The sequence below is a fragment of the Aegilops tauschii genome, chromosome 5 (assembly GCF_002575655.3).
Source record: "Aegilops tauschii subsp. strangulata cultivar AL8/78 chromosome 5, Aet v6.0, whole genome shotgun sequence".
NCBI classification, from domain to species: Eukaryota; Viridiplantae; Streptophyta; class Magnoliopsida; order Poales; family Poaceae; genus Aegilops; species Aegilops tauschii.
Window position 1 is genome coordinate 13141875 of NC_053039.3, and position 25763 is coordinate 13167637.

A 25763-nucleotide genomic window follows, 5' to 3' on the forward strand; every position below is an offset into this window, starting at 1 on the left:
CCCACTTGTGCTTACACGATGAGTATGACCTATGATCAAATGTTCTCATTTGACTCCTAAGTCAATAGACTCATATATAGATGACCTAGTCATCGCCAATTGCTTGATAGATGCTAGAGTGTTTGTGCATGCTTTGTAACATATTTTATTTGCCATTTTATTGTGTGAGCATGTGGATTGCATATTTTACTCATTCGAGGACATCCACTTGTTTCTTGGATTGATTGGCTCTTTTTCTTTTGCCAAGTAGATGGACAAGAATGCCTAAGAACTTCCTCTAGCTATCTATGTTTTTCTTGTCTCAAACTCTATTCATGCTACATCACAAAGTTTGATCAAGTCAGATTCGAACCACTCTGTGTGAGGAGCACTCAGAGTCCCCAATTTGTCATAGACTTAAACTTCCAAAACCTCTCTGTGCATTTCGGTATGAACGATTCATCCATTTCGGTCACACCGAGTTCACTGAGTTGATCTAGGTTTTCAATCTCGGTGCAACCGATTTGAACTTTTTGGTCACACCCGAGTTGCAGTAACCGCTTGCGATTCTGCATCTCGGTGCCACCGAGTTGTTCCACTCGGTCACACCGATAGGGTCAGGACATATATACCCACGGGTGAGATTTTGGAAATTTCTTCAAAACTCCTCAGCCCGCACGTGTCCTGCTCTACCGCCTCGGGTCTCCGGATCGTCTCCTCGTCACCAGCGACCTCCCGCCGCTGGTTTCTGTCGCTGCCAACGGGATTCTGCCCCACCGTTGTCGCTGTAGCGAACTCACCGCCGAGCTAGGGTATGAGTTCGATCTTTTGTGCTATTTCCTTACTCCGATTCCTAGCACATTGCTTTGCCATGATCTTTACCACGTATGAAATCAATCTATCCAGAGAAAACATCCTTCAAATTAGGTTTGATTTGAAAATTTAGGGTTAGGTCTCCGCCGAACTCATCTCGGACCGACCGAGTTGTAGAAATCGGTCTCACCGATTTGGCTTAGGCCATTGCACATGCATTTTTTGGTCTGACCGAAAATTGCAAATTAGTGTGACCGAGTTCAACTCTCTGTGAAACCCTAGCAAACTCGGAGCCACCGAACTATGAATCGGTCTGACCGAGTTCACTAGTTTAGACTCCAAAAGTTGCTTCGGTATCACCGAGTTTATCAAATCGGTAGCTCCGAAATGCTTTCTATGGAGAACTAAAACTAAGTTTTTGAGTCATCTGTTTTGCAAAAACTCTGCACTTTGTGATGCTCATCCACTCTACCTTATCTATATCTATTCACAGGGTCTGCTGTCAGTTTGCTTGCCAAGATGTCTGACCAGAGTGATAGCCAGAACAAATCTGAAGAGCAAGTGCAAATGAGTGAGGGCACTAGTCCCTCAAGCAGCTATGATGAGGGCAGCAGGAGCACTCCCAGCAACTTGCCAAAGGCAGCCACCAGATCTAGGAAGAAGAAAACCTCAGATTCTGAGGATGGGGACTATGTGGCTGTTGAGGAGGAAGTGAGCTCCAAGAAGAAAGTCCTGAAGAAGGAATATGGAGCTGCTGCTGCAACCAAACCTGGCTTGAACAAGAAAGCACCTGCAAAGAGAGTCCCAATGTCTAAGGCCAGGGCCTCCACTCAGGAACCCTCCAAGTCAACTGGGGGAGAGGATGCTGATGAGGATAAGAAAAAGAAGGAGAGAAAGAGGGGAAGATGGTGCAAGAAGGTGGACCCCATGGCTGAATTTGAGAAAGCATTCTTCAGAAGATGAAGATGAAGAGGAAGAGGATGCACCAGCACCCAAGTCCCAGAAGCTCATGGGAGATGCAATCAAGTCAGGGGCTGCTCCATCAAAGCCCAAAAATTCTCCCAAAGCAACTACTCAAGATCAAAAGACTTCTAAGCCCAACAGAAGCACCAGGAACATACCAGCTGAAGAGAAGAACAAGGCCCCAGTGCCTGAAGTTGAAGGAGAAGATGATGAAGCCCAAGTGCTGAGAAAACTGAAACCAAAGATTCCAAACCACAATGACACTCATCCAGTGGCTGAGGACATGCACATCAGGAAGGATGAAGGACTGAGATTGTGGAGACAGTATGATCCCTATGCTGTGAGGAGGACGATTGATGTGGACTACAGGTTCCACACCAAAGAACAACAAGATTTCTATGAGACTATTCTGCTTGACAAGAAGCCAATTGTCTGTGATATGAAGTGGGTTGATTGGGAATTCATTGATGAGAATGAAGATTATTTCCCAGGAATGCATGAAAGTTTCAAAGCTTGTGGAGTTGACAAGTTTGTTGGACAGAAGCTTACCAAATGGAATGATGAGCTCATTATGCAGTTTTATTCTACAGCTCATTTCTATCCAGATGGTAGAATAGTGTGGATGTCTGAAGGTACAAGGTACCAATCAACTGTTGCTGAGTGGGCCAAGTTGATCAATGCCCCAGAAGAGCATGAGGATGATTTGGATGTGTATGCCAAGAAGAAGAAAGACCACAACTCTATGGCAAATATGTACAAAGAGATCCAAGATAAAGCTTTGGACACACACAAGTTTGGATCTGTACACTATTTGTTGTCTGGTCTGCTTACTATCAACACCATCTTAAGGCATACTCTGTTACCCAAATCTGGAGATCACAAGATGATTAGAGGACATTCCATCAACTTGTTGCAGATCTTTGATGTTCCTCAAAAATTCAAAGTCATGAGTCTGATTGTAGAGACAATCAAAAGGACAGCTGTTGAGCAGAAGAGATCATGTGGGTATGCTCCACACATCCAGGTGCTCATCAACTCCAAGATGGGCACAGGCACTTACTTGTTGGACAAGGAGCATTTACCTTTGCACCGAGAATTTGAAGATAACATGGTTGTGATGAATGAGGATGAACCATCATCAGTGCAAGCACAAGAGAAGAGAGCAAAGGCAAAGGCAGAAAAAGCTGCAAATATGCCTAGTGTTGAGGAGGCATCTCAGGTGTTCTTAAAGAGCAAACAAGATCAATTATATCTGATTCAAGCAACTTTGAGGATTGAGGAGGGCTTGGCGACCCTGACTCGGAATCAGGAGAGCTTGGAGAGGATTATAGAAACAAAGTTTTATGATCTTGATCCGAAAGTCACTGAGATACAGACTGCAGTTGAGCAGCTCCAGGAGGAAGCAGGGGAGAAGAGAGGACAGGGTACTACAGATGCTTTCAGCGAGTGCCAAGAGGTCAGAGGTCAGCTGCAGTGCCAGTGCCAGATACAAGAGCTACTTCATCTGCACCAGCAGCAACAGCTTCAGTTCCACCTCCAGCAGCCACTCCACCAGCTCCAGCTACATCAACTGATGCCTTCGTCCTTGGAGTTCTCTCTACACTACCTCCCAAAGACCAAGCATGAGAGACGCATAGCACTATGCATTTTCAAACTTTTTGGTAACTTGTTGCCAAAGGGGGGGAAATGTATAGATCATAGGCTTTGAGAGAGAGTGTTTTGCTTCTTTGTCTCTCTTGCTACTTGCTAACTTTTGTGTGTGCTTGTTTGATACTTTATGTCTGCACGTGAGATACTTATATGATCATGTGTTTGATCATATCATACTTTAATGCTTGCTCGATATTATTATCTCTTATATCCCTATATGATCATTCACTTTGCTTGGTGATGAGTGCATGTTTTAATTCCTATCATTTTGAGCGCTCCACCAAGATGTATGTGACATGGAAGAGTAACCCATGATCCTAATCGATTGATCCTAAGCGATTGTGCATTTGCATCCAAAAGCAAATATTAAATAATGCACAAATTTAGGGGGGAGCTCTTGCTTATCACATACTTCTCAAAGCGACGATGTATTTTAAATCTTATTATCATTTGTCGAAGCTTTGATCTATATGTTGTCATCAATTACCAAAAAGGGGGAGATTGAAAGTGCAACTATCCCTGGGTGGTTTTGGTAATTACTAACAACATATAGCTCATTGAATTAATGCTATTCAAAGATGATCATTTTAGAAAGTTCAATGATTGGCATGGCATGGATTAGGAATGTGGACCCCTCAAAATGCTAAGGACACATATTGGCTCAAGCTCAAGACTCTACATTTTCATTTTAGTGATCCAAGATCGCATTGAGTCCATAGGAAAAGCCAATACTATTAAAAGGGGATGAGGTGTTGCTTAATGGCTTGCTTGCTCAAAATGCTTAGTGATATGCTCCAAAAACCCTCAACAACTTTCTCATATCCACATATGTCCCAAACCAAAAGTCAAACTCACCCCTACCGATTTGATCTATCTGGCGCCACCGAGTTCATTTGACATAGCCACTGCCACAAACCCTAGTCACTTCAATCTCACCGATAGGGATCTCGGTCGCACCGAGATGGGATTGCAAACTCTCTATTTCCCTTTGAACGTTTCGGTCTAATCGAGATGAGCGATCGGTCCCACCGAGTTCGTAATGCAAACTCTCTGTTTCCCCTTCGTAACGTTTCGGTCTCACCGAAATGAGAGAATCGGTCCCACCGAGTTTGCCTGACCAACTCTCTGGTTAGCTTATTACCAAAGTCGGTCCCACCGAGTTTGAGTAATCGGTCTCACCGAGATACGTTATGCCCTAACCCCTAATGAAATCGGTCCCACCGAGTTGACATGTCGGTCCCACCGAAAAGCCTAACATTCACATTTTGAACTGAATCGGTCTGACCGAGTTTTCTGATTCGGTCCCACCGAGTTTGGTGAATTGTGTGTAACGGTTAGATTTTGTGTGGAGGCTATATATACCCCTCCACCCACTCTTCATTCGTGGAGAAGGCCATCAGAACATACCTACACTTCCAGCATACATTTTCTGAGAGAGAACCACCTACTCATGTGTTGAGACCAAGATATTCCATTCCAACCACAAGAATCTTGATCTCTAGCCTTCCCCAAGTTGCTTTCCACTCAAATCATCTTTCCACCAAATCCAAATCTGTGAGAGAGAGTTGAGTGTTGGGGAGACTATCATTTAAAGCACAAGAGCAAGGAGTTCATCATCAACACACCATCTATTACATTTTGGAGAGTGGTGTCTCCTAGATTGGTTAGGTGTCACTTGGGAGCCTCCGTCAAGATTGTGGAGTTGAACCAAGGAGTTTGTACGGTCAAGGAGATCGCCTACTTCGTAAAGATCTATCCTAGTGAGGCAAGTCCTTCGTGGGCAATGGCCATGGTGGGATAGACAAGGTTGCTTCTTCGTGGACCCTTCGTGGGTGGAGCCCTTCGTGGACTCGCGCAACCGTTACCCTTCGTGCGTTGAAGTCTCCATCAACGTGGATGTACGATAGCACCACCTATCGGAACCACGAAAAAAATCTCTGCATCTACATTGCGTTTGCTCCCTCCAAACTCCTCCCTTTACCTTCATGTGCAATGTTTTACATTCTGTTGCTATACTCTTAGACTTGCATGTGTAGGTTGATTGCTTGACTTGTGCTAAGTTGCTAAAATCTACGAAGACTTAAAATTGGGAAAAGGATAGATTTTCATTTGGTCAAGTAGTCTAATCACCCCCCCCCCCTCTAGACATACTTTCGATCCTACGCGTGTCATTAACAATGAAACTCCGGTAGAAAGACTTCTTCACACTAAACCAGATTATAAGTCTCTCCGTGTTTTTGGGTGTGCATGTTGGCCCAACCTTCATCCCTACAACAATCGCAAACTCATGTTTTGCTCAAAACAGTGTGTTTTCCTAGGGTATAGTGCCCAGCATAAAGGGGTCAAGTGCTTAGATGTATCTACTGGCCGTGTCTACATCTCACGTGACGTGGTCTTTGATGAAACAAAATTTCCGTTCGCTGACCTCCATCCCAATGCTGGTGAACTCCTTCACAAAGAAATCCTGCTTTTGCCTCCTCATCTCACTAGTTTTGATCAAGGGGGACTTAATATTGATGACTTATTGACTAACCCATCTAATGATGTGCATGAGTTTTGTGTTGATGAAACAGAAGAAATCCGTGCAAAAACTGCAGAAAATGCGGCTGAAAATGAGCCATATCCATATTCTATGTGCTTCACCGGGGGAGACAGATCGTCCTCGGGATCCGCCCGGCTGCAGCGGATCGAATCCGACTCGGGATCGGCCCCTGCTCACGAGGCAGGTGCAGGCGCCTCTGTTGGGGAACGTAGCAGAAATTCAAAATTTTCTACGCATCACCAAGATCAATCTATGGAGTAATCTAGCAACGAGGGGAAGGGGAGTGCATCTACATACCCTTGTAGATCGCGATGCGGAAGCGTTGCAAGAACGCGGATGAAGGAGTCGTACTCGTAGCGATTCAGATCGCGGTTGATTCCGATCTAAGCACCGAAGAACGGTGCCTCCGCGTTCAACACACGTGCAGCCCGGTGACGTCTCCCACGCCTTGATCCAGCAAGGAGAGAGGGAGAGGTTGGGGAAGACTCCGTCCAGCAGCAGCACGGCAGCGTGGTGGTGATGGAGGAGCGTGGCAATCTTGCAGGGCTTCGCCAAGCACCGCGGGAGAGGAGGAGGGAGAGGGGTAGGGCTGCGCCAAAAGAGAGGAAGTCTCATGTGTATGGCAGCCCCAAAACCCCACTATATATAGGGGAGGGGGAGGGGCTGCGACCCCATCTAGGGTTCCCCCCCCCCAAGGGGTGCGGCCAGCCCTAGATGGGACTTGGGGGCGGCCAAGGGGGGGAGAGAGGGGGGCGCCCCACTAGATGGGCCTTAGGCCCATCTGAGCCTAGGGTTTCCCCCTTCCCCCCTTCCTGCCCCTGGGCCCTGTCGGAGTAATTGGCCACGGGTAGCCTAACCGACTACCCCTGGCTCTTCAGAAAATTTATCAGGCCTTTGGGCCTTCAAGCACTCCAAGCATTTGGGCCGCCTTCCCCGGCCGGCTACCACTAAAGCCGACTCTCGGAAGGCGACCCAGCCTCACCGACTCCGAGAAGCCGGCCAAGAAGAACGCCGACTCCTAGAAGCCGGCCGAGACCACAACCGCCCCTACATAACGACGACCTGACGGGGCATGGCCACAGTGCGGCCCACGACCCCCGAAGCCCGAGGCAGGCATGGTTACAGGAGGCCGTACGGGAGGGATGTCTCCCGTGCGGCCGGGCACTGTAGCCACGCCAGCTACGACGTCATCCATGACCCACTCCTGCACGGCCCAAGGACTGCGGGCCCCTTCAGCCAGAGGAGGCGTGAAGGCGGCCCGGCCTTTCCTAGTCGGCCAGGAGCATAGCCGGCCTCCAGAAGCCGGCGACTCCCTTCCTCGAAGCAGGAGCCCATTTAAGGAGACAAGACGAGGTGAGGCTATAGTGATAGCCCCCGACGCGGATCACTGTAGCCACGCTTACCTCAACAAAGCCCTCATCATCAGAGGCGCGGCTACAGTAAGCAGCCGCCGACAAAACCCTAGGCGGTGGGGCCGGCCTGCCGACCGACTAGCCGGCAGCCGGCGGGACCCACCAGCCGGCGGGACCCAGTAGCCGGCGGAGGAGCCGGCAGGCGTAGACACTGACGGCCGGGGCCAGTTCCCAGTCGGATTACCATTGTACCCCCGGGGGGTAGGCCTATATAAACCCCCCGGAGCACCCATGCAAAAGGTTGGCACCTCTGCATGTTTGGCTTCCAAGCATAGCACACGCACGCACACCATAGATAGAGAGAAGCAAGAGCTAGCCTGGTTCTTCTTCTCCCTTGATCCCATCAGCTCTAGGAGCGATTGTAGCTACTCTTTATCGAGCTAGTGATCATGCGGAGACCCCGCAGAGCAGGACTAGGGGTGTTATCTCCTCGGAGAGCCCCGAACCTGGGTAAGATTCGCCGGCGTGCATGTCTTCGCCTCATCCCGTTTCCAGGCACCGGCGACGTTTTATTGGCTCCCACAATGATAAGCCATCCTTTGGCATATGTCGCACCAACCACCCGACATTTGGCGCCCACCATGGGGCCAGGTGCACCGTCGTCCGAAGACCTGTTCTGGACGGGAACCCTCTTCTTTCCCGGCGAGCGCAGCCAGCCTGCTGCGCCCGATGGCGTTTGCCCCGACGCGCTGCAAGGCGTCGACGACGCCTGCGCAGCGAGCCGCCTCGCCGATCTGCTCGGCGAGACTCGCATCTCCGATGAGCCTGCGTCCGACGCAGGCACCGACTACCCTGAGAGCCGCCTCGTCAGCCTCCTCGACCAACTTCACGTCTCCAGCGAGCCTGCTGCGGACATGGAGTCTGTCGGCTCCACCGACCCGATGCTCATCGACTCCGACACCGCGTCGCTCGACGCCTACCCCTCCGACGTGGTGGTCTTCGCCGACCCACTCCCTCGAGCTGACAGCGGCAGCAGCGCTGTCACCGAAGTGTTGGTCATCAGCCATGTCTCCAACTCGGGCGGGAGCGCCCGCGATGCTCAGCAAGCAGCGATGCACGACCTCTCCATCCCCCTCCCGGCCGACGCCGACGCCGAGACCCTGGAGGCACGCCGTCTTGCCCTCATCACGGAGAGCAGGAAGATAGCCTCGATGAGACGCCTCACCGAGGCCCACCGGCGCGAAGTCGACCGCGCCGCCTTCGGGACGCCGCCGCCGAGCGGCCCGAGCCGAGCCGGCTTCGTCCAGAAGCGCGGCGCAGCCGTTGCCAGCATGCTGGGCGCAGATCGCCCCGTCTACGCCACCCCGCTCGAGAATCTGCGAGCCGCTCAGGCGGCAGCAGAGGAGCTCAATGGGCTGGGAGCCGATGAGCTCCCCTACATGACAAGACGGATCCAGCAGCTGATCGACGTGGCTGCAGAACGGCACGAAGCCGGCGCCCGAGCTGATAGCCATCCCCCGCGCCGGGAGCACGCCGCGACGTCCCGCTCGCCGACTGCGAGCGGCACGCGCCAGAAGAAAGACAAGGAGCCGGCTGCCAGCCGCAGCCGGACTCGCATCCCTATCGAGCGCGACGCGGATGGCCGCCCTCGGGCGGTCGAACACCAAGGAAACCTGCCGCCTCCCCCGCCTCGAAAAGAAAGACGCCTCACTCCGCCGCCCATCACGCATCCGACTCTTGGTGACCGACTCGGCCGCCGAGAAGGAGTCGGCGAGAGTGACGCCCGCCACAGGATCGACCGCCTTGCTCGGTCCCTGGCGTTAGAAGAAGAAGACGATGTCGGCCCGCCATGCTTTGGCCCCCGCATCCGCGACGAGCCCTTCCCCAAAGGGTTCTCGCTCCCCAGAGACACGCCCAAGTACAACGGCTCGGTGAAGCCGAAAGATTGGCTCATCGACTACTCCACGGCCGTCAGCATCGCCAACGGCAATCGGCGCGTCGCCGTGAAGTACGTCCCCTTGATGCTGCAAGGGACGGCGCGCACGTGGCTCAACAGCCTCAAGCCATACAGCATCAACAGCTGGCTGGACTTCACCGAGGTTTTCGTCCGCAACTTCACTAGCACCTACAAGCGGCCTCCCAAGCCTCGCCAGCTCTCCCTCTGCGTCCAAGGGCCCAACGAGTCGACCCGCGACTACCTCACGCGATGGGCCGAGCTCCGCAACTCCTGCGAGGGAGTGCATGAGGTCCAGGCCATCGAGTACTTCACTGCCGGGTGCCGAGAGGGCACCCTCCTCAAGCACCGACTCCTCTGCGACGAGCCGGCTACCCTCGATGAGTTGCTGATCACCGCCGACAATTACGCCACTGCCGACTCCTCCATGAAGACCGAGCTCCGAGTGGACGCCTCGGGGAAGGTAGTCGCTCCGGCTCCCAAGACGCCGGCTGGCGACCCAAACCGGCGCCCCTACCAGAACGACCACAAGCGCAAGGGCCCCATGCCGACTTCCTCCAGTCGGCAGGTGGCCACAGTTGAAGACGAGCAGCCCGAGGAGCGGCCCGCTCCCAAGAAGAAGGGAGGTCGGCCGCCCTAGCAGCCGTCCTTCTCCTACGAACAAGCACTCGATGCCCCCTGCAAGTTCCACAGCGGCGCGAAGCCGTCCAACCATACAACACGGAAATGCCACTGGCTCACCCGCATCACCAAGGGCGAAGGGATAGTGCCGCCTCCGCCTCCCAGCCCGCCGCCTCCAGCTCCCCAGCAGCCGGCGGCCCGGCCGGCAGTCGGCGCCATCCAAGACGAGTTCCCCGAAGCGCACGACGCCTACGTCGTCTTCACGAGTCAAGTCGACGACAAGCGCAGCCGACGCCGGCAACACCAAGAAGTAAACGCAGTCGCCTCCAGCACCGCCGAGTTCATGCATTGGTCGGAAAAGCCCATCAGCTGGAGCCAGGCCGACCACCCAGAGGTGATGCCTTCGCCTGGCTCCTATGCTATGGTCTTGGACGTCACCCTTGCGACGGAGAGGCGAGCTGCCAGATTTTCCCGCGTCCTGATAGACGGCGGAAGCAGTATCAACATATTGTACCGCGACACCATGGACAAGCTGAACATCAAAGCAAAGCAGCTCATGCCGAGCCGCATTGTCTTCCATGGTATCGTACCCGGCATATCTTGCTCTCCAATCGGCAAGATCAAAATGGATGTTCTCTTCGAAGACAAAGATCACTTCCGCCGGGAAGCAATATGGTTCGAGGTGGTGGACCTGGAGAGCCCCTATCATGCGCTACTTGGCCGACCTGCTTTGGCCAAGTTCATGGCTGTGCCCCATTATGCCTATCTGAAGATGAAGATGCCGAGCTCGAAGGGGATCATCACGGTAGCCGGCGACTACAAGAAGTCCATCGAGTGTGCCACGGCCAGCAGCCGGCTGGCCGAGTCCCTCGTGGTGGCGGAAGAGAAGAAGATGCTGGAACGGGTTGTGGCCATGGCCGGCAAGCAGCCGACCTTGTCCCCCAACCCCAAGGACTGTGATGCGCAGGGCTCCTTCCAGCCTGCCAAAGAGACGAAGAAGATACCTCTAGACCCGGAGCACTCGGAGAGGTTCGCCGTGATTGGGGCGAACTTGGACAGCAAATAGGAAGGCGAGCTCGCCGACTTCCTCCGTGAGAATCGAGACATCTTTGCATGGTCCCCAAAGGACATGCCGGGCGTCCCGAAGGATTTCGCCGAGCACAAGTTACATGTCCGAGCTGATGCGAAGCCGGTCAAGCAACCCCTCCGCCGACTATCAGAAGAGAAGCGAAGAATCGTGGGAGAAGAGATAGCCCGGCTCCTCGCAGCCGGCTTCATCATGGAAGTGTTCTTTCCAGAATGGCTTGCCAATCCAGTTCTGGTTTTGAAGAAGAATAACAAGTGGCGCATGTGTATAGACTACACAAGCTTGAACAAGGCCTGCCCAAAGGATCCGTTTGCTTTGCCACGGATTGACCAAGTGATAGACTCTACAGCCGGATGCGAGCTGTTGTGTTTTTTGGATGCATACTCAGGGTATCATCAGATCAAGTTGGACCCAGCTGACCGCCTGAAGACTGCCTTCATCACACCCTTTGGAGCTTTCTGCTACCTGACAATGACATTCGGCTTGAGAAACGCCGGTGCCACTTTTCAGCGTTGCATGCAGAAATGTCTCTTGAAACAACTCGGCAGAAATGCCCACGTCTACGTAGACGACATTGTGGTGAAGACAGAGAAGCGCGGAACCTTGCTGGAAGACCTGAAGGAAACATTCGCCAACTTGCGCCGATTCCAGATCAAGCTCAACCCCGAGAAGTGCGTGTTCGGAGTGCCAGCCGGCCAGCTGCTAGGCTTCCTGGTCTCCGAACGCGGCATTGAGTGCAACCCTGTCAAGATCAAAGCCATCGAGAGGATGGAGATTCCCACCAAGCTGCGAGATGTGCAGAAGTTCACTGGCTGCTTAGCCGCCCTGAACCGTTTTATCAGCCGACTAGGAGAGAAGGCTCTCCCCCTGTACCGACTCATGAAGAAGTCCACTCACTTTGAGTGGAATGATCAAGCCGACCAAGCCTTCCATGAGTTGAAGAAAATGTTGACCACTCCGCCTGTCCTGGCCGCGCCGACTAAGAAGGAGCCCATGCTCCTCTACATCGCCGCGACAAGCCGGGTTGTCAGCACCGTTGTTGTGGTCCAGCGCCCGGAGGCAGGCCGAGCCCAGCTGGTCCAGAGGCCGGTCTACTATCTCAGCGAAGTACTATCTAGCTCGAAGCAAATCTACCCGCACTACCAGAAGATGTGCTATGGGGTGTACTTCGCTGCCAAGAAATTGAAGCCCTACTTCCAAGAGCACCCATCACGGTCGTATGCACTGCCCCGCTCGCCGAGATCATAGGCAGCCGGGATGCATCCGGCCGGGTGGCCAAATGGGCCATTGCCTTGGCGCCTTACACGATCTTCTATCAACCCCGCACCGCCATCAAGTCGCAAGCATTGGCTGACTTCCTCGTCGACTGGGCCGAGACCCAGTACTTACCGCCGGCTCCCGACTCTACCCATTGGCGGATGCACTTTGACGGGTCCAAGATGCGCACCGGCTTGGGAGCCGGCGTCGTTGTCGCCTCTCCCAAAGGCGACAAGCTCAAGTACACGCTGCAGATCCACTTTGCCGCCTCCAACAACGTGGCCGAGTACGAGGCGCTCGTACATGGGCTCCGGCTAGCCAAAGAGCTCGGCATACGCCGGATCCTATGCTACGGCGACTCAGACTTGGTGGTCCAGCAATCATCAGGCAACTGGGACGCCAAGGACGCAAACATGGCAAACTACCGATTCCTCGTCCAGCAGATGAGCGGATACTTCGAAGGGTGCGAGTTCCTTCACGTGCCAAGGGCCGACAACGACCAAGCAGATGCCCTAGCACGGATCAGCTCCACCCGACAAGCCATACCGACTGGCGTCTCCCTCCAGCGCCTCCTCAAGCCGTCCATCAAGCCGTCTCCAGAGTCGGATTCCATCTTTGTACCGCCTGCGCCAGAAACAGCCGGATCCGGCTCAAGAAATCCCGCAGGCGGCACGGGGACTTCGACGACTGCCCCGGGAACTGACGTAGTCGCACCCGGCCCAGGGACCTCAGAGCCCGGCCCGGGGACTGCAACGACGCAAGAAGTGGTGGTCGACCCCAACGCAACACCCAACCCACCCACCCGAGTCATGGTGGCTACATTAACAGCAGAAGAAGTCACAGCTCCCTCATGGGCCCTGCCCATCCTCAGGTTCCTAGTCAGCAGAGAGCTGTCGGCTGACGAGATCGCAGCAAGACTAGTCCAACGACGAGCCACAGCATACACAATAATCAACAGGGAGCTGGTGAAGCGCAGCGTTACTGGAGTCTTCCAGCGTTGCGTCGAGCCAGAAAAAGGAGTGGCAATCCTCAAAGACATCCACCAAGGCGAATGCGGCCATCACGCCGCCTCAAGATCCCTCGTGGCCAAGGCTTTCCGCCATGGGTTCTTCTGGCCGACTGCCTTGGAGGATGCTGAAGAAATAGTCAAGACCTGCAGAGGATGTCAAGTCTTCAGTTCCAAACAACACCTGCCGGCTTCTGCCCTCAAGACCATTCCCCTCACCTGGCCTTTCGCCGTCTGGGGACTGGACATGGTGGGCCCTTTCAAGACGGCCCGCGGTGGCTTGACACATCTACTCGTTGCTGTGGACAAGTTCACAAAGTGGATCGAAGCAAAGCCGATTAAGAAGCTGAACGGGCCGACTGCCGTGACATTCATCACCGACATCACTACTCGGTACGGCGTGCCGCACAGCATCATCACCGACAACGGCACGAACTTCGCCAAAGGCGCACTGACACGTTTCTGCGCGACACAGGGCATCCGACTGGACTTAGCATCCGTTGCCCACCCGCAGTCAAACGGCCAAGTCGAGCGAGCAAATGTACTTATCCTCTCCGGCATGAAGCCCCGACTGGTTGTACCACTAGAGCGATCGGCCGGCTGCTGGCTTGAAGAACTGCCGGCTGTCCTCTGGAGTCTGCGCACTACACCCAACAAGTCAACCGGCTTCACTCCATTCTTTCTTGTGTACGGTGCCGAGGCTGTCATCCCAACAGACATCGAGTTCGACTCGCCTCGGATCACCATGTACACGGAGGAGGAAGCCAAAGAAGCAAGAGAAGACGGCGTCGACCTACTGGAAGAAGGCCGGCTGTTAGCCCTCAGCCGGTCTGCCATCTACCAGCAAGGCCTGCGCCGCTACTACAACCGCAAGGTCAAGCCAAGATCCTTCCAAGAGGGCGACCTTGTGCTCCGGCTGATCCAGCGAACAGCCGGCCAGCACAACCTCTCGGCCCCTTGGGAAGGCCCCTTCGTCGTCAGCAAGGCACTCGGCAACGACTCCTACTACTTGATCGACGCGCAAAAGCCAAGAGCACGCAAGAGAGACGACTCCGGCAAGGAGTCGGAGCGACCATGGAACGCAAACCTCCTAAGACGATTTTACAGCTGAAAAGCAGTATGTATCACGCTACCCCTTTTGTATTAAGTTACAAACCAACAGGCCCCCCGAACAGTACTCGGGGACTGCCTTTTATTTATCTATGGATGACGAGTGTCATATCCATGAATGTCTTATTACATTTTGAATTCTTGTCCGGCACCGGGTCCGACTAGTCGGCCCGGGGACTGGCCGCCTTAAGCTATATTATAAGTTCTTCCCGAAGTCAGCAAAGTAGTGCGCCGGCACCCCAGTCCTCTCTTGTTGAAAGTCGCAGCTCAAAGAACTGACTGTCCGACTAGCAAGAGAGAAGACAGAAAGGACGCCCACACGAAAACGGCTAAGGAACAACTAACCTATATAGCAAAAAGACGGCCTCTATATACGCCTGCCGACTGTCACAACAGCCGGCTGGCCGGCTTCCTAAAAAACTTAGCTTAAGTCTGGCAGAGCTAAAAGTACTTCCCCCTCCCCAATCGGCCAGGCACTCCCCGGCTGCAGTTTGTAGAACAACTGTTTGACTAGGGAGACGGCAACCAAGGGAGGGCGGCAAAGGAAAAAAGCAGAAGGACAAAAAGCAAAAGTACAAGGAAAAGCCGATTGCATAACTTATATACATAAAGCCGCCTAAAGGCTGGCAACAGAATTAAGTTTGAATACACCCAGTGGGTGGAATTGCGCAGACTTAACCGAACATTGTTCAAAGTAACAAGATAGGAAAACAAAGAAAGAAGACTAAGGCATGACTTGGAGGCCGAGCTGGTCGGTGAAGGCAGCTCGCCGGCTGAGGGAGTGGCCGCCTAGCTGGTCCCGGCTTGACCGCCTCCCGCGGCAGGAGACGCACTCGCATGCGACGTAGTGCTGGAGGCGCGGTCAGGCTGGCCGGCTTCTCCATCAGCCGGCTCGGCGCCTTCACCCTCCTCCTCCTCCTCCTCCTCACCCTCGTCGCTGGAGTCGATCTCCTCCGCCGAGTCCTCGTCGTACGCCGGGTCCAGCCCGAACCAATCTTCCGGCTGGGCGACTCCATTGTCGTCCACCTCGGGGGCGAAGACGTTGGTGTCGGTGTAGTCGGCGATCGCCGAAGCTCGCCGAATGATGGCCGGCCGCGCCGGCTCGAGCTCCGTGTCGGCTTGCTGCCGCCAGGTCGCCAGCTGGTCCAAGTTCAGGCCGGGATACCAGGCCTTGACGAACTCCAGCGCCCGCCTGGCGCCGGAGCGAGCCGCTGACGCCTTCCAAGCCTCGAAGCGGCCGACGGCCACCTCCAGCCAGTCGGCGGTCCGGCTGGGAGTGCGCGGGACCACTTGGCCGGGCCAGAGGGCGGCCAAGACCTGCGACCCGGCACGCTGAAGCCGGCGGAGCAGCCTGTGAGCCGGCTGGATACGAGCCTGGATCGCCAGGAGCTGCTCCTCCAGCGAGCGGCCGGCGGTCGGCGAGATCTCGAAGCCGGCTTGCCTCTTCGCCTGGCGACGAGCTTCGATGGCCTGGTTGGCAGCAGTTGAGTAGCCAGGGAAGTACTCTGCGCGAAGAAGAAGAAGAAGAAAAGAAAAGAAGAACCCCAAATCAGAAAAACAAGTCGAAGTAGCAGATGGCAAGAGAGGATGAAGGGGCAGACGACTTACCGTCAACCAGATCCTCAATCTGGCCATAGCCGGAGACCAGAGTCTGCCTGGCCTCTGCCCAGCCGGCCGCCTCCGTCTCGAACTCGGCCTGGAGGGTGGCTTCGCGATCCTGCGCAGCCTTCAGCGCAGCCTTGTGGCCTTCCTCCTGGTCGGCCAGCTTCTTGACCAGGCGGTCGCGCTCCTGCACCAAGGCGGCGAGCTCCGCGTCCCTGGCACGAAGAGCAGTCTGGGACTCCCCCAGCTGTGCCCTCAGACTGGCGTTGGCCGCTACAGAGATAGAAGAACAAGAAGAACAATGGGAAATCATCAAGGAAGATCCGAGCCGACTGCTCAGCAGTCGGCCCGAATCTCGGGGACTACACCCAGTGGGTGCGCTGACGCGCCCCCACATGAGATAAAGATCAAGTTACATACCTCGGCTTTCAGTGAGATCGGCGGTCTTCTGCGTCAGCTCCCGAGCCTGGGAGTTGAAGGCGGCCGCTCGAAGGTTGTGATAGTCCTGCAAGATGGACAGAAGATCAACGTGAGAACAAAAGCAACGATGAGAAATCATCAAGGAAGATCCGAGCCGACTGCTCAGCAGTCGGCCCGAATCTCGGGGACTACACCCAGTGGGTGCGCTGACGCGCCCCCACGACAGAAATCAAGAAGAAGATGAGAATACTAACCCGGATGGCAGCCCGCGTGGCGAGGAATTCGTCGGTGAACTGCCTCAGCGCCGCGGCTTGGCCCTGGAGCCGGGTCCGGACGTCTTGCGCAGCGATGTTCACCACGGCTGTCCCTCCGCCTGGCGTCCACCCTGAGGTAGCGCTGGCCGCCTCCGCGTCTCGGGCCGACGAGCTGGAGCCCACGGCCGGCCGTGGCTCCGACGCCGCTTTCTGCGGCTCCGACGCGGCCTTCCCTGCGCGTCGGCTTGGCGGAACCCGGACCGCCACCGCAGCTCCCGCGGCCGGCTCGCCTTCCGCCGACTGTGCGGGCGCAGGCTCAGTCTGGCCGCCTTGGGCCGCCCCAGTCGGAGGAGTCGGCCCCGGCGCCTCCCTCAATAAGATGACGTCGTCGCCGCTCCCTCCCAGATCCGGCTGGGAACCACTGGCTCCCCCTGGCGAGGGATCCGCGCCCCCGGGCGCCATGGTGCGCAGGAGGGTGACCATCAAGGCCTCCCCTGCCGCCGCTTCGGCCTCGGCCTCTGCCTGGGCCTTGGCTGCGGCCTCGGCAAGCGCCTTCGCCGCCTCCTCCTCCCGAGCTGCCTGGGCGGCGGCTGCCCTCCGTGCCTCCGCCTCCCGCGCTTCCTGCTCCTCCCGCACCTCCCGCGCGTTCCTTTCCGTCGCCTCCAGGAGGGCGGCGCGGGGATCTACGCGGCGGGTGGTGCTCCCAGAGCCCCCTGGCGACTCGACAACGGAGCCGGCAGCCGCCCGCTCGAGTGACAGTGGAGCTCTGATCAAAGAAAAGAAGACAAAGGTTCAGAAAACCACCCAAGAAAAGAAAGAAGGAGAATACACAGAAAGAGAGAAAGCTTACGCTGACACAGCCTGCGGCTGCTTCACCACTCTGCGGAAGCGAGCCGCCTTCGCGGCCGCCTCTTCCCGCCTGGTGGCCGCCGCCCCACCCCTGGGCTTCTTCGACCGGCTACCGAACATGCCCTGGGTGGCGCGACGTTTCTGGCCTCTACCCCGAGCAGGCTGCGCGCCGGAGGAGCCCGCGCCGTGTCCGGAGGCCGGCTGACGGGGCGGGACGGCTTCGGCTTCATCCTCGTCCGGCCAGTCATCGAAGGTCGCGGAGAACCCGGCGCCGCCTGCCTCGCCGCCGGCTTGGCCGCCGGCCGGCTCGGTGGCGTCCTCCATATGGACCGCCCCCAGATCGGGGTCCTCCTGGTCGTGCTCGGTCCGGTCGGGGACGAAGCGGCGCTCCACGTCCGCTCAGCCGGCCGGCCGAAGCAGAGGATTCTGTCAAAAAGCGAGCCGACTGAGTTAGAGTCGGCCCAGAGGAACTCGGCGACAAAGCTGAGAGAGAAAGAGAGAAAAAGAGAAGGGGAGCGTACCGTAGGCGGAGGATTGGCGCGGCTATATGGCTCCTTGCCGAATTGCCAGTCGTCGGGAAGCTGGCAGTTGGCGAGGTAGTTCACCATGTCGGCCGCGTCGGCCTGCGGCATCTCCTTGGTGCACACCCGGCTCGGATCGAGCTGGCCGCTCATCTGACAGATCAGATGAGGCCGGCTCTGGAGCGGGAGGACCCGGCGCGTGACGAACGCGGCCAGAAGGTCGGGCCCCGTCAGGCCCTCCGACTGGACCATCACCCGCAGGCGGGCGATGGCGGCGTTCCCTCCCTGCGATAGCGTCACCGCCCGGAAGGACCACTGGGGCAGCCTCCCCGCCGGTGGGCCGGCTACGTAAGCCGGCAGGTTGATGTAGTCGCCCCGGGGCGCGATGTTTCGCACGTAGAAGTATGATTTCTGCCACTTCTTCACCGATTGGATCAGCGTGATGACGGGGAAGGGGTTGTCGGCGCCCGATCTCCGCGACGCGATGAAGGCGCCAGTGTGGGCCGGCACGCCCTTGCTGCGCGTACCCAGCTTCGACTGGAAGAATTCCCCCCAGAGCTCGAGGGTGGGGAGGACGCCGAGATAGCCCTCGCACAGGGTGACGAAGGCCGACAGCAGCACCACCGCGTTGGGGGTGAGGTGGTGCGGCTGGAGCTGATAGTAGTCCAGCCAGGAGCGGAAGAAGGCGCTCACTGGCAGTCCGAAGCCGCACAGGAAGTGCGAGCGGAAGACCACCCGCTCGCCCTCCTGCGGCGCCGGCCTGACCTCCTTCTCCGGCGCGAGGCGGACCTCCACTTTGTCCGCGCTGGGCAGACAAAGGGTGTCGCGGAGGAAGTCGATGTGGTCGTTGTGGACGATGGAGCCATCCCAATCCCCGCCGAGCTGCTCTACGTGGGGAGGCATAGCGGAGGCTGGCACGGCGGCGGAGGAGCGTGCGAAGGAAGAGCGCGGCGGCGAGGCGCTATCGCAGGAACGAGCAAGGCGAGAAGACGAAGGGAGTAGGAGGAGCGTGCGAGGGTCTGCCGCCCTCCACCTCCCCCTACTTATAGCCTCACGCGGCCGAAGAGGCCGGACGTGGGGGGGAGACGTGGGATTAACTACGCTCACTCCCCACGACTCGCGTTTATTACGCATAAAGTGCGAGCCGAAACTGCCGCACGGAACGTGCGGGCGGTTTCGGGATACGAAGGATCCGCGCCTGGGCCGGGGCGCGGACGTGGCGGGCCCCCTCCCTGCGGCGACGTCCCGTCACGCGCGTGGGGTGGCAGGCTTTCCGGCCACGTGGCACGCCACGGCCCAAGGCCGGCCCGAGGCCGGCCCGCGGCCCGGTGCACAAGCCCGCGGGTTCCCACCTCCCGACTCCAGAAGAATTCGACTAAGGGCGGCGCGCCTACACCAAGGCCGGCTCCCAGCTGCCGGCTTGTCACGATGGGAAGCTGACCGAGCTTCTCGAACCCCACTCCACCTCGAAGCCCAATCAGCTTCGGGGACTACTGTCGGAGTAATTGGCCACGGGTAGCCTAACCGACTACCCCTGGCTCTTCAGAAAATTTATCAGGCCTTTGGGCCTTCAAGCACTCCAAGCATTTGGGCCGCCTTCCCCAGCCGGCTACCACTAAAGCCGACTCCCGGAAGGCGACCCAGCCTCACCGACTCCGAGAAGCCGGCCAAGAAGAACGCCGACTCCTAGAAGCCGGCCGAGACCACAACCGCCCCTACATAACGACGACCTGACGGGGCATGGCCACAGTGCGGCCCACGACCCCCGAAGCCCGAGGCAGGCATGGTTACAGGAGGCCGTACGGGAGGGATGTCTCCCGTCCGGCCGGGCACTGTAGCCACGCCAGCTACGACGTCATCCACGACCCACTCCTGCACGGCCCAAGGACTGCGGGCCCCTTCAGCCAGAGGGAGGCGTGAAGGCGGCCCGGCCTTTCCTAGTCGGCCAGGAGCATAGCCGGCCTCCAGAAGCCGGCGACTCCCTTCCTCGAAGCAGGAGCCCATTTAAGGAGACAAGACGAGGTGAGGCTACAGTGATAGCCCCCGACGCGGATCACTGTAGCCACGCTTACCTCGACAAAGCCCTCATCATCAGAGGCGCGGCTACAGTAAGCAGCCGCCGACAAAACCCTAGGCGGTGGGGCCGGCCTGCCGACCGAGTAGCCGGCAGCCGGCGGGACCCACCAGCCGGCGGGACCCAGTAGCCGGCGGAGGAGCCGGCAGGCGTAGACACTGACGGCCGGGGCCAGTTCCCAGTCGGATTACCATTGTACCCCCCGGGGGGTAGGCCTATATAAACCCCCCGGAGCACCCATGCAAAAGGTTGGCACCTCTGCATGTTTGGCTTCCAAGCATAGCACACGCACGCACACCATAGATAGAGAGAAGCAAGAGCTAGCCTGGTTCTTCTTCTCCCTTGATCCCACCAGCTCTGGGAGCGATTGTAGCTACTCTTTATCAAGCTAGTGATCATGCGGAGACCCCGCAGAGCAGGACTAGGGGTGTTATCTCCTCGGAGAGCCCCGAACCTGGGTAAGATTCGCCGGCGTGCATGTCTTCGCCTCATCCCGTTTCCAGGCACCGGCGACGTTTTATTGGCTCCCACAATGATAAGCCATCCTTTGGCATATGTCGCACCAACCACCCGACAGGCCCCTTGTGGGAGGCGCACCAGCCCACCTAGTGGCTGGTCCCTTCCCACACTTGGCCCACGCAGCCCTCTGGGGCCGGTGGCCCCACCTGGTGGACCCCCGGGACCCTCCCGGTGGTCCCGGTACATTACCGATAGCACCCGAAACTTTTCCGGTGACCAAAACAGGACTTCCCATATATATATCTTTACCTCCGGACCATTCCGGAACTCCTCGTGACGTCAGGGATCTCATCCGGGACTCTGAACAACATTCGGTAACCACATACAAACTTCCTTTATAACCCTAGCGTCATCGAACCTTAAGTGTGTAGACCCTACGGGTTCGGGAACCATGCAGACATGACCGAGACGTTCTCCGGCCAATAACCAATAGCGGGATCTGGATACCCATGTTGGCTCCCACATGTTCCACGATGATCTCATCGGATGAACCACGATGTCGGGGATTCAATCAATCCCGTATACAATTCCCTTTGTCAAGCGGTATGTTACTTGCCCGAGATTCGATCGTCGGTATCCCGATACCTTGTTCAACCTCGTTACCGGCAAGTCTCTTTACTCGTTCCGTAACTCACATCATCCCGTGATCAACTCCTTGGTCACATTGTGCACATTATGATGATGTCCTACCGAGTGGGCCCAGAGATAACTCTCCGTTTACACGGAGTGACAAATCCCAGTCTCGATTCGTGCCAACCCAACAGACACTTTCGGAGATACCTGTAGTGCACCTTTATAGCCACCCAGTTACGTTGTGACGTTTGGTACACCCAAAGCATCCCTACGGTATCCGGGAGTTGCACAATCTCATGGTCTAAGGAAATGATACTTGACATTAGAAAAGCTCTTAGCATACGAACTACACGATCTTGTGCTAGGCTTAGGATTGGGTCTTGTCCATCACATCATTCTCCTAATGATGTGATCCCGTTATCAACGACATCCAATGTCCATGGTCAGGAAACCGTAACCATCTATTGATCAACGAGCTAGTCAACTAGAGGCTTACTAGGGACATGGTGTTGTCTATGTATCCACACATGTATCTGAGTTTCCTATCAATACAATTCTAGCATGGATAATAAACGATTATCATGAACTAGGAAATATAATAATAACCAATTTATTATTGCCTCTAGGGCATATTTCCAACAGTCTCCCACTTGCACTAGAGTCAATAATCTAGTTCACATCACCATGTGATTAACACTCACAGGTCACATCACCATGTGACCAACACCCAAGAGTTTACTAGAATCAACAATCTAGTTCACATCACTATGTGATTAACACTCAATGAGTTCTGGTTTGATCATGTTATGCTTGTGAGAGAGGTTATTAGTCAACGGGTCTGAACCTTTCAGATCCGTGTGTGCTTTACGAATATCTATGTCATCTTGTGGATGCTACCACGCGCTATTTGGAGCCATTTCAAATAACTGCTCTACTATACGAATCCGGTTTGCTACTCAGAGTCATCCAGATTAGTGTCAAAGTTCGCATCGACGTAACCCTTTACGACGAACTCCTTTTCACCTCCATAATCGAGAAAATTCCTTAGTCCACTAGATACTAAGGATAAGTTCGACCGCTGTCATGTGATCCATTCCCGGATCACTATTGTACCCCTTGACCAACTCATGGCAAGGCACACTTCATGTGCGGTACACAGCATAGCATACTGTAGAGCCTACGTCTAAAGCATAGGGGACGACCTTCGTCCTTTCTCTCTCTTCTGCTGTGGTCAGGTCTTGAGTCTTACTCAATACTCACACCTTGTAACACAACCAAGAACTCATTCTTTGCTGATCTATTTTGAACTCTTTCAAAATCATGTCAAGGTGTGCGTTCTTTGAAAGTATCATCAGGCGTCTTGATCTATCTCTATAGATCTTGATGCCCAATATGTAAGCAGCTTTATCTAGGTCTTCCTTTGAAAAACTCCTTTCAAACAACCCTTTATGCTTTCAAGAAATTTTACATCATTTCGGATCAACAATATGTCATTCACATATACTTATCAGAAATGTTGTAGCGCTCCCACTCACTTTATTGTAAATACAAGTTTCTAACAAACTTTGTATAAACCCAAAAACTTTGATCACTCCATCAAAGCGTATATTCTGACTCCGAGATGCTTGCTCTAGTCCATGGAAGGATCGCTGGAGCTAGCATACCTTTTAGCATCCTTAGGATCGACAAAACCTTTCTGATTGTATCACATACAACCTTTCCTTACGAAAACTGGTAAGGAAACTTGTTTTGACATCCATCTGCCAGATTTCATAAATGCAGCTAATGCTAACATGATTCCGACGGACTTAAGCATCGCTACGGATGAGAAAATCTCATCGTAATCAACTCCTTGAACTTGTGAAAATTCTCTTTGCCATAAGTCGAGCTTCATAGACGGCAACATTACCGTCCATGTCCGTCTTCTTCTTAAAGATCCATTTATCTCAATGGCTTGCCGATCATCGGGCAAGTTCACCAAAGTACATGGATCCTATCTCGGATTTCATGGCTTCTAACCATTTGTCGGAATATGGGCCCACCATCGCTTCTCCATAGCTCGTAGGTTCATTGTTGTCTAGCAACATGACTTCCAAGACAGGATAACGTACTACTCTGAAGTAGCACGCATCCTCGTCGTCCTACGAGGTTTGGTAGTGACTTGATCTGAAGTTTCATGATCACTATCATAAGCTTCCACTTCAATTGGTGTACGTGCCACAGGAACAACTTCCTGTGCCCTGCTACACACTAGTTGAAGTCATGGTTCAATAACCTCATCAAGTCTCCACCATCCTCCCACTCAATGCTTTCGAGAGAAACTTTTCCTCGAGAAAGGACCCGTTTCTAGAAGCAATTACTTTTGCTTCCAGATCTGAAATAGGAGGTATACCCAACTGTTTTGGGTATTCTATGAAGATGCATTTATCCGCTTTGGGTTCGAGCTTATCAGCCTGAAACTTTTCACATAAGCATCGCAGCCCCAAACTTTTATGAAACGACAGCTTAGGTTTCTCTAAACCATAGTTCATACGGTGTCGTCTCAACGGAATTGCGTGGTGCCCTATTTAAAGTGAATGCGGTTGTCTCTAATGCCTAACCCATAAACGATAGTGGTAATTCAATAAGAGACATCATGGTATGCACCATATCCAATAGGGTGCAGTTATGATGTTCGGACACACCATCACATTGTGGTGTTCCAGGCGGTATTAATTGTGTAACACTTTCCACAATGTCTTAATTGTGTGCCAAACTCGTAACTCAGATATCTCTATGATCATATCATAGACATTTTATCCTCTTGTCACGACGATCTTCAACTTCACTCTGAAATTACTTGAACCTTTCAATAATTCAAACTTGTGTTTCATCAAGTAAATATTCTCAGCATCTACTCAAATCATCTGTGAAGTAAGAACATATCGATATCCACTGCGTGCCTCAGCACTCATTGGATTGCACACATCAAAATGTATTACTTCCAACAAGTTGCTTTCTTGTTCCATCTTACTGAAAACGAGGCCTTTCAGTCATCTTGCCCATGTGGTATGATTTGCATGTCTCAAGTGATTCAAAATCAAGTGAGTCCAAACGATCCATCTGCATGGAGTTTCTTCATGCATATATACCAATAGACATGGTTCGCATGTCTCAATCTTTTCAAAAACGAGTGAGTCCAAAGATCCATCTACATGGAGCTTCTTCATGCGTTCTATACCAATATGACTCAAATGGCAGTGCCACAAGTATGTGGTACTATCATTACTATTTTATATCTTTTGGCACGAACATGTGTATCACTGTGATCGAGATTCATTTTAGGTGCAAGACCATTGAAGGTATTATTCAAATAAACAGAGTAACCATTATTCTCCTTAAATGAATGACCGTATTGCGACAAACATAATGCAATCATGTTTATGCTCAACGCAAACACCAAATAACAATTATTTAGGTTTAACACCAATCTCGATGGTAGAGGGAGCATGCGATGCTTGATCACATCAACCTTGGAAACACTTCCAACACTTATCGTCACCTCACCTTTAGCTAGTCTCCGTTTATTCTGCAGCTTTTATTTTGAGTTACTAACACTTAGCAACCGAACCGGTATCTAATACCCTGGTGCTGCTAGGAGTACTAGTAAAGTACACATTCATATAATGTATATCCAATATACTTCTGTCGACCTTGCCTGCCTTCTCATCTACCAAGTATCTAGGGTAGCTCTGCTTCAGTGACCGTTCCCCTCATTACAGAAGCACTTAGTCTCAGGTTTGGGTTCAACCTTGGGATTCTTCACCAGAGCAGCAAATGATTTGCTGTTTCATGAAGTATCCCTTTTGCCCTTGCCCTTCTAGAAACCAGTGGTTTTACTAACCATCAACAATTGATGCTCCTTCTTGATTTCTACTTTCGCGGTGTCAAACATCGCGAGTTGCTCAAGGATCATCATATCTATCCCTGATATGTTATAGTTCATCACGAAGCTCTAATAGCTTGGTGGCAGTGACTATGGAGAACCATCTCTATCTCATCTGGAAGATTAACTCCCACTCGATTCAAGTGATTGTAGTACTCAGACAATCTGAGCACATGCTCAACGATTGAGCTTTTCTCCCTTAGTTTGCAGGCTTAAGAAACTTGTCAGAGGTCTCATACCTCTTGACGTGGGCATTAGTCTGAAATCCCAATTTCAGTCTTCGGAACATCTCACATGTTCTGCGACGTTTCAAAAACGTCTTTGGTGCCACAATTCTAAACCGTTAGCATTACGCACTGAACTATCACGTAGTCATCAAAACGTGTATGTCAGATGTTTCGCAACATCTACAGACGACGCTGAGGTTCAGCACACCGAGCGGTGCATTAAGGACATAAGCCTTCTGTGCAGCGATGAGGACAATCCTCAGTTTACGGACCCAGTCCGCATAATTACTACTATCAACTTTCAACTAAATTTTCTCTAGGAACATATCTTAACCAGTAGAACTAAAGCGTAAGTTATGACATAATTTGCAAAGACCTTTTGACTATGTTCATGATAATTAAGTTCATCTGATTAATGAACTCCCACTCAGATAGACATCCCTCTAGTCATCTAAGTGATACATG

The 25763-nt window shown here is 54.0% G+C and overlaps 1 protein-coding gene across 1 annotated transcript in view; it reads right to left on the reverse strand.

Moving 5' to 3' along the window:
• Nucleotides 1–25763, reverse strand: part of LOC109766002 (neutral ceramidase-like) — an 84011-nt gene that overhangs the window by 52050 nt on the left and 6198 nt on the right. The window contains exon 4 of the mRNA XM_020324772.3: nt 11549–11563. Within this exon, the coding sequence (XP_020180361.1) occupies nt 11549–11563 (15 nt within the window). The remainder of the gene's footprint in view (nt 1–11548; nt 11564–25763) is intronic.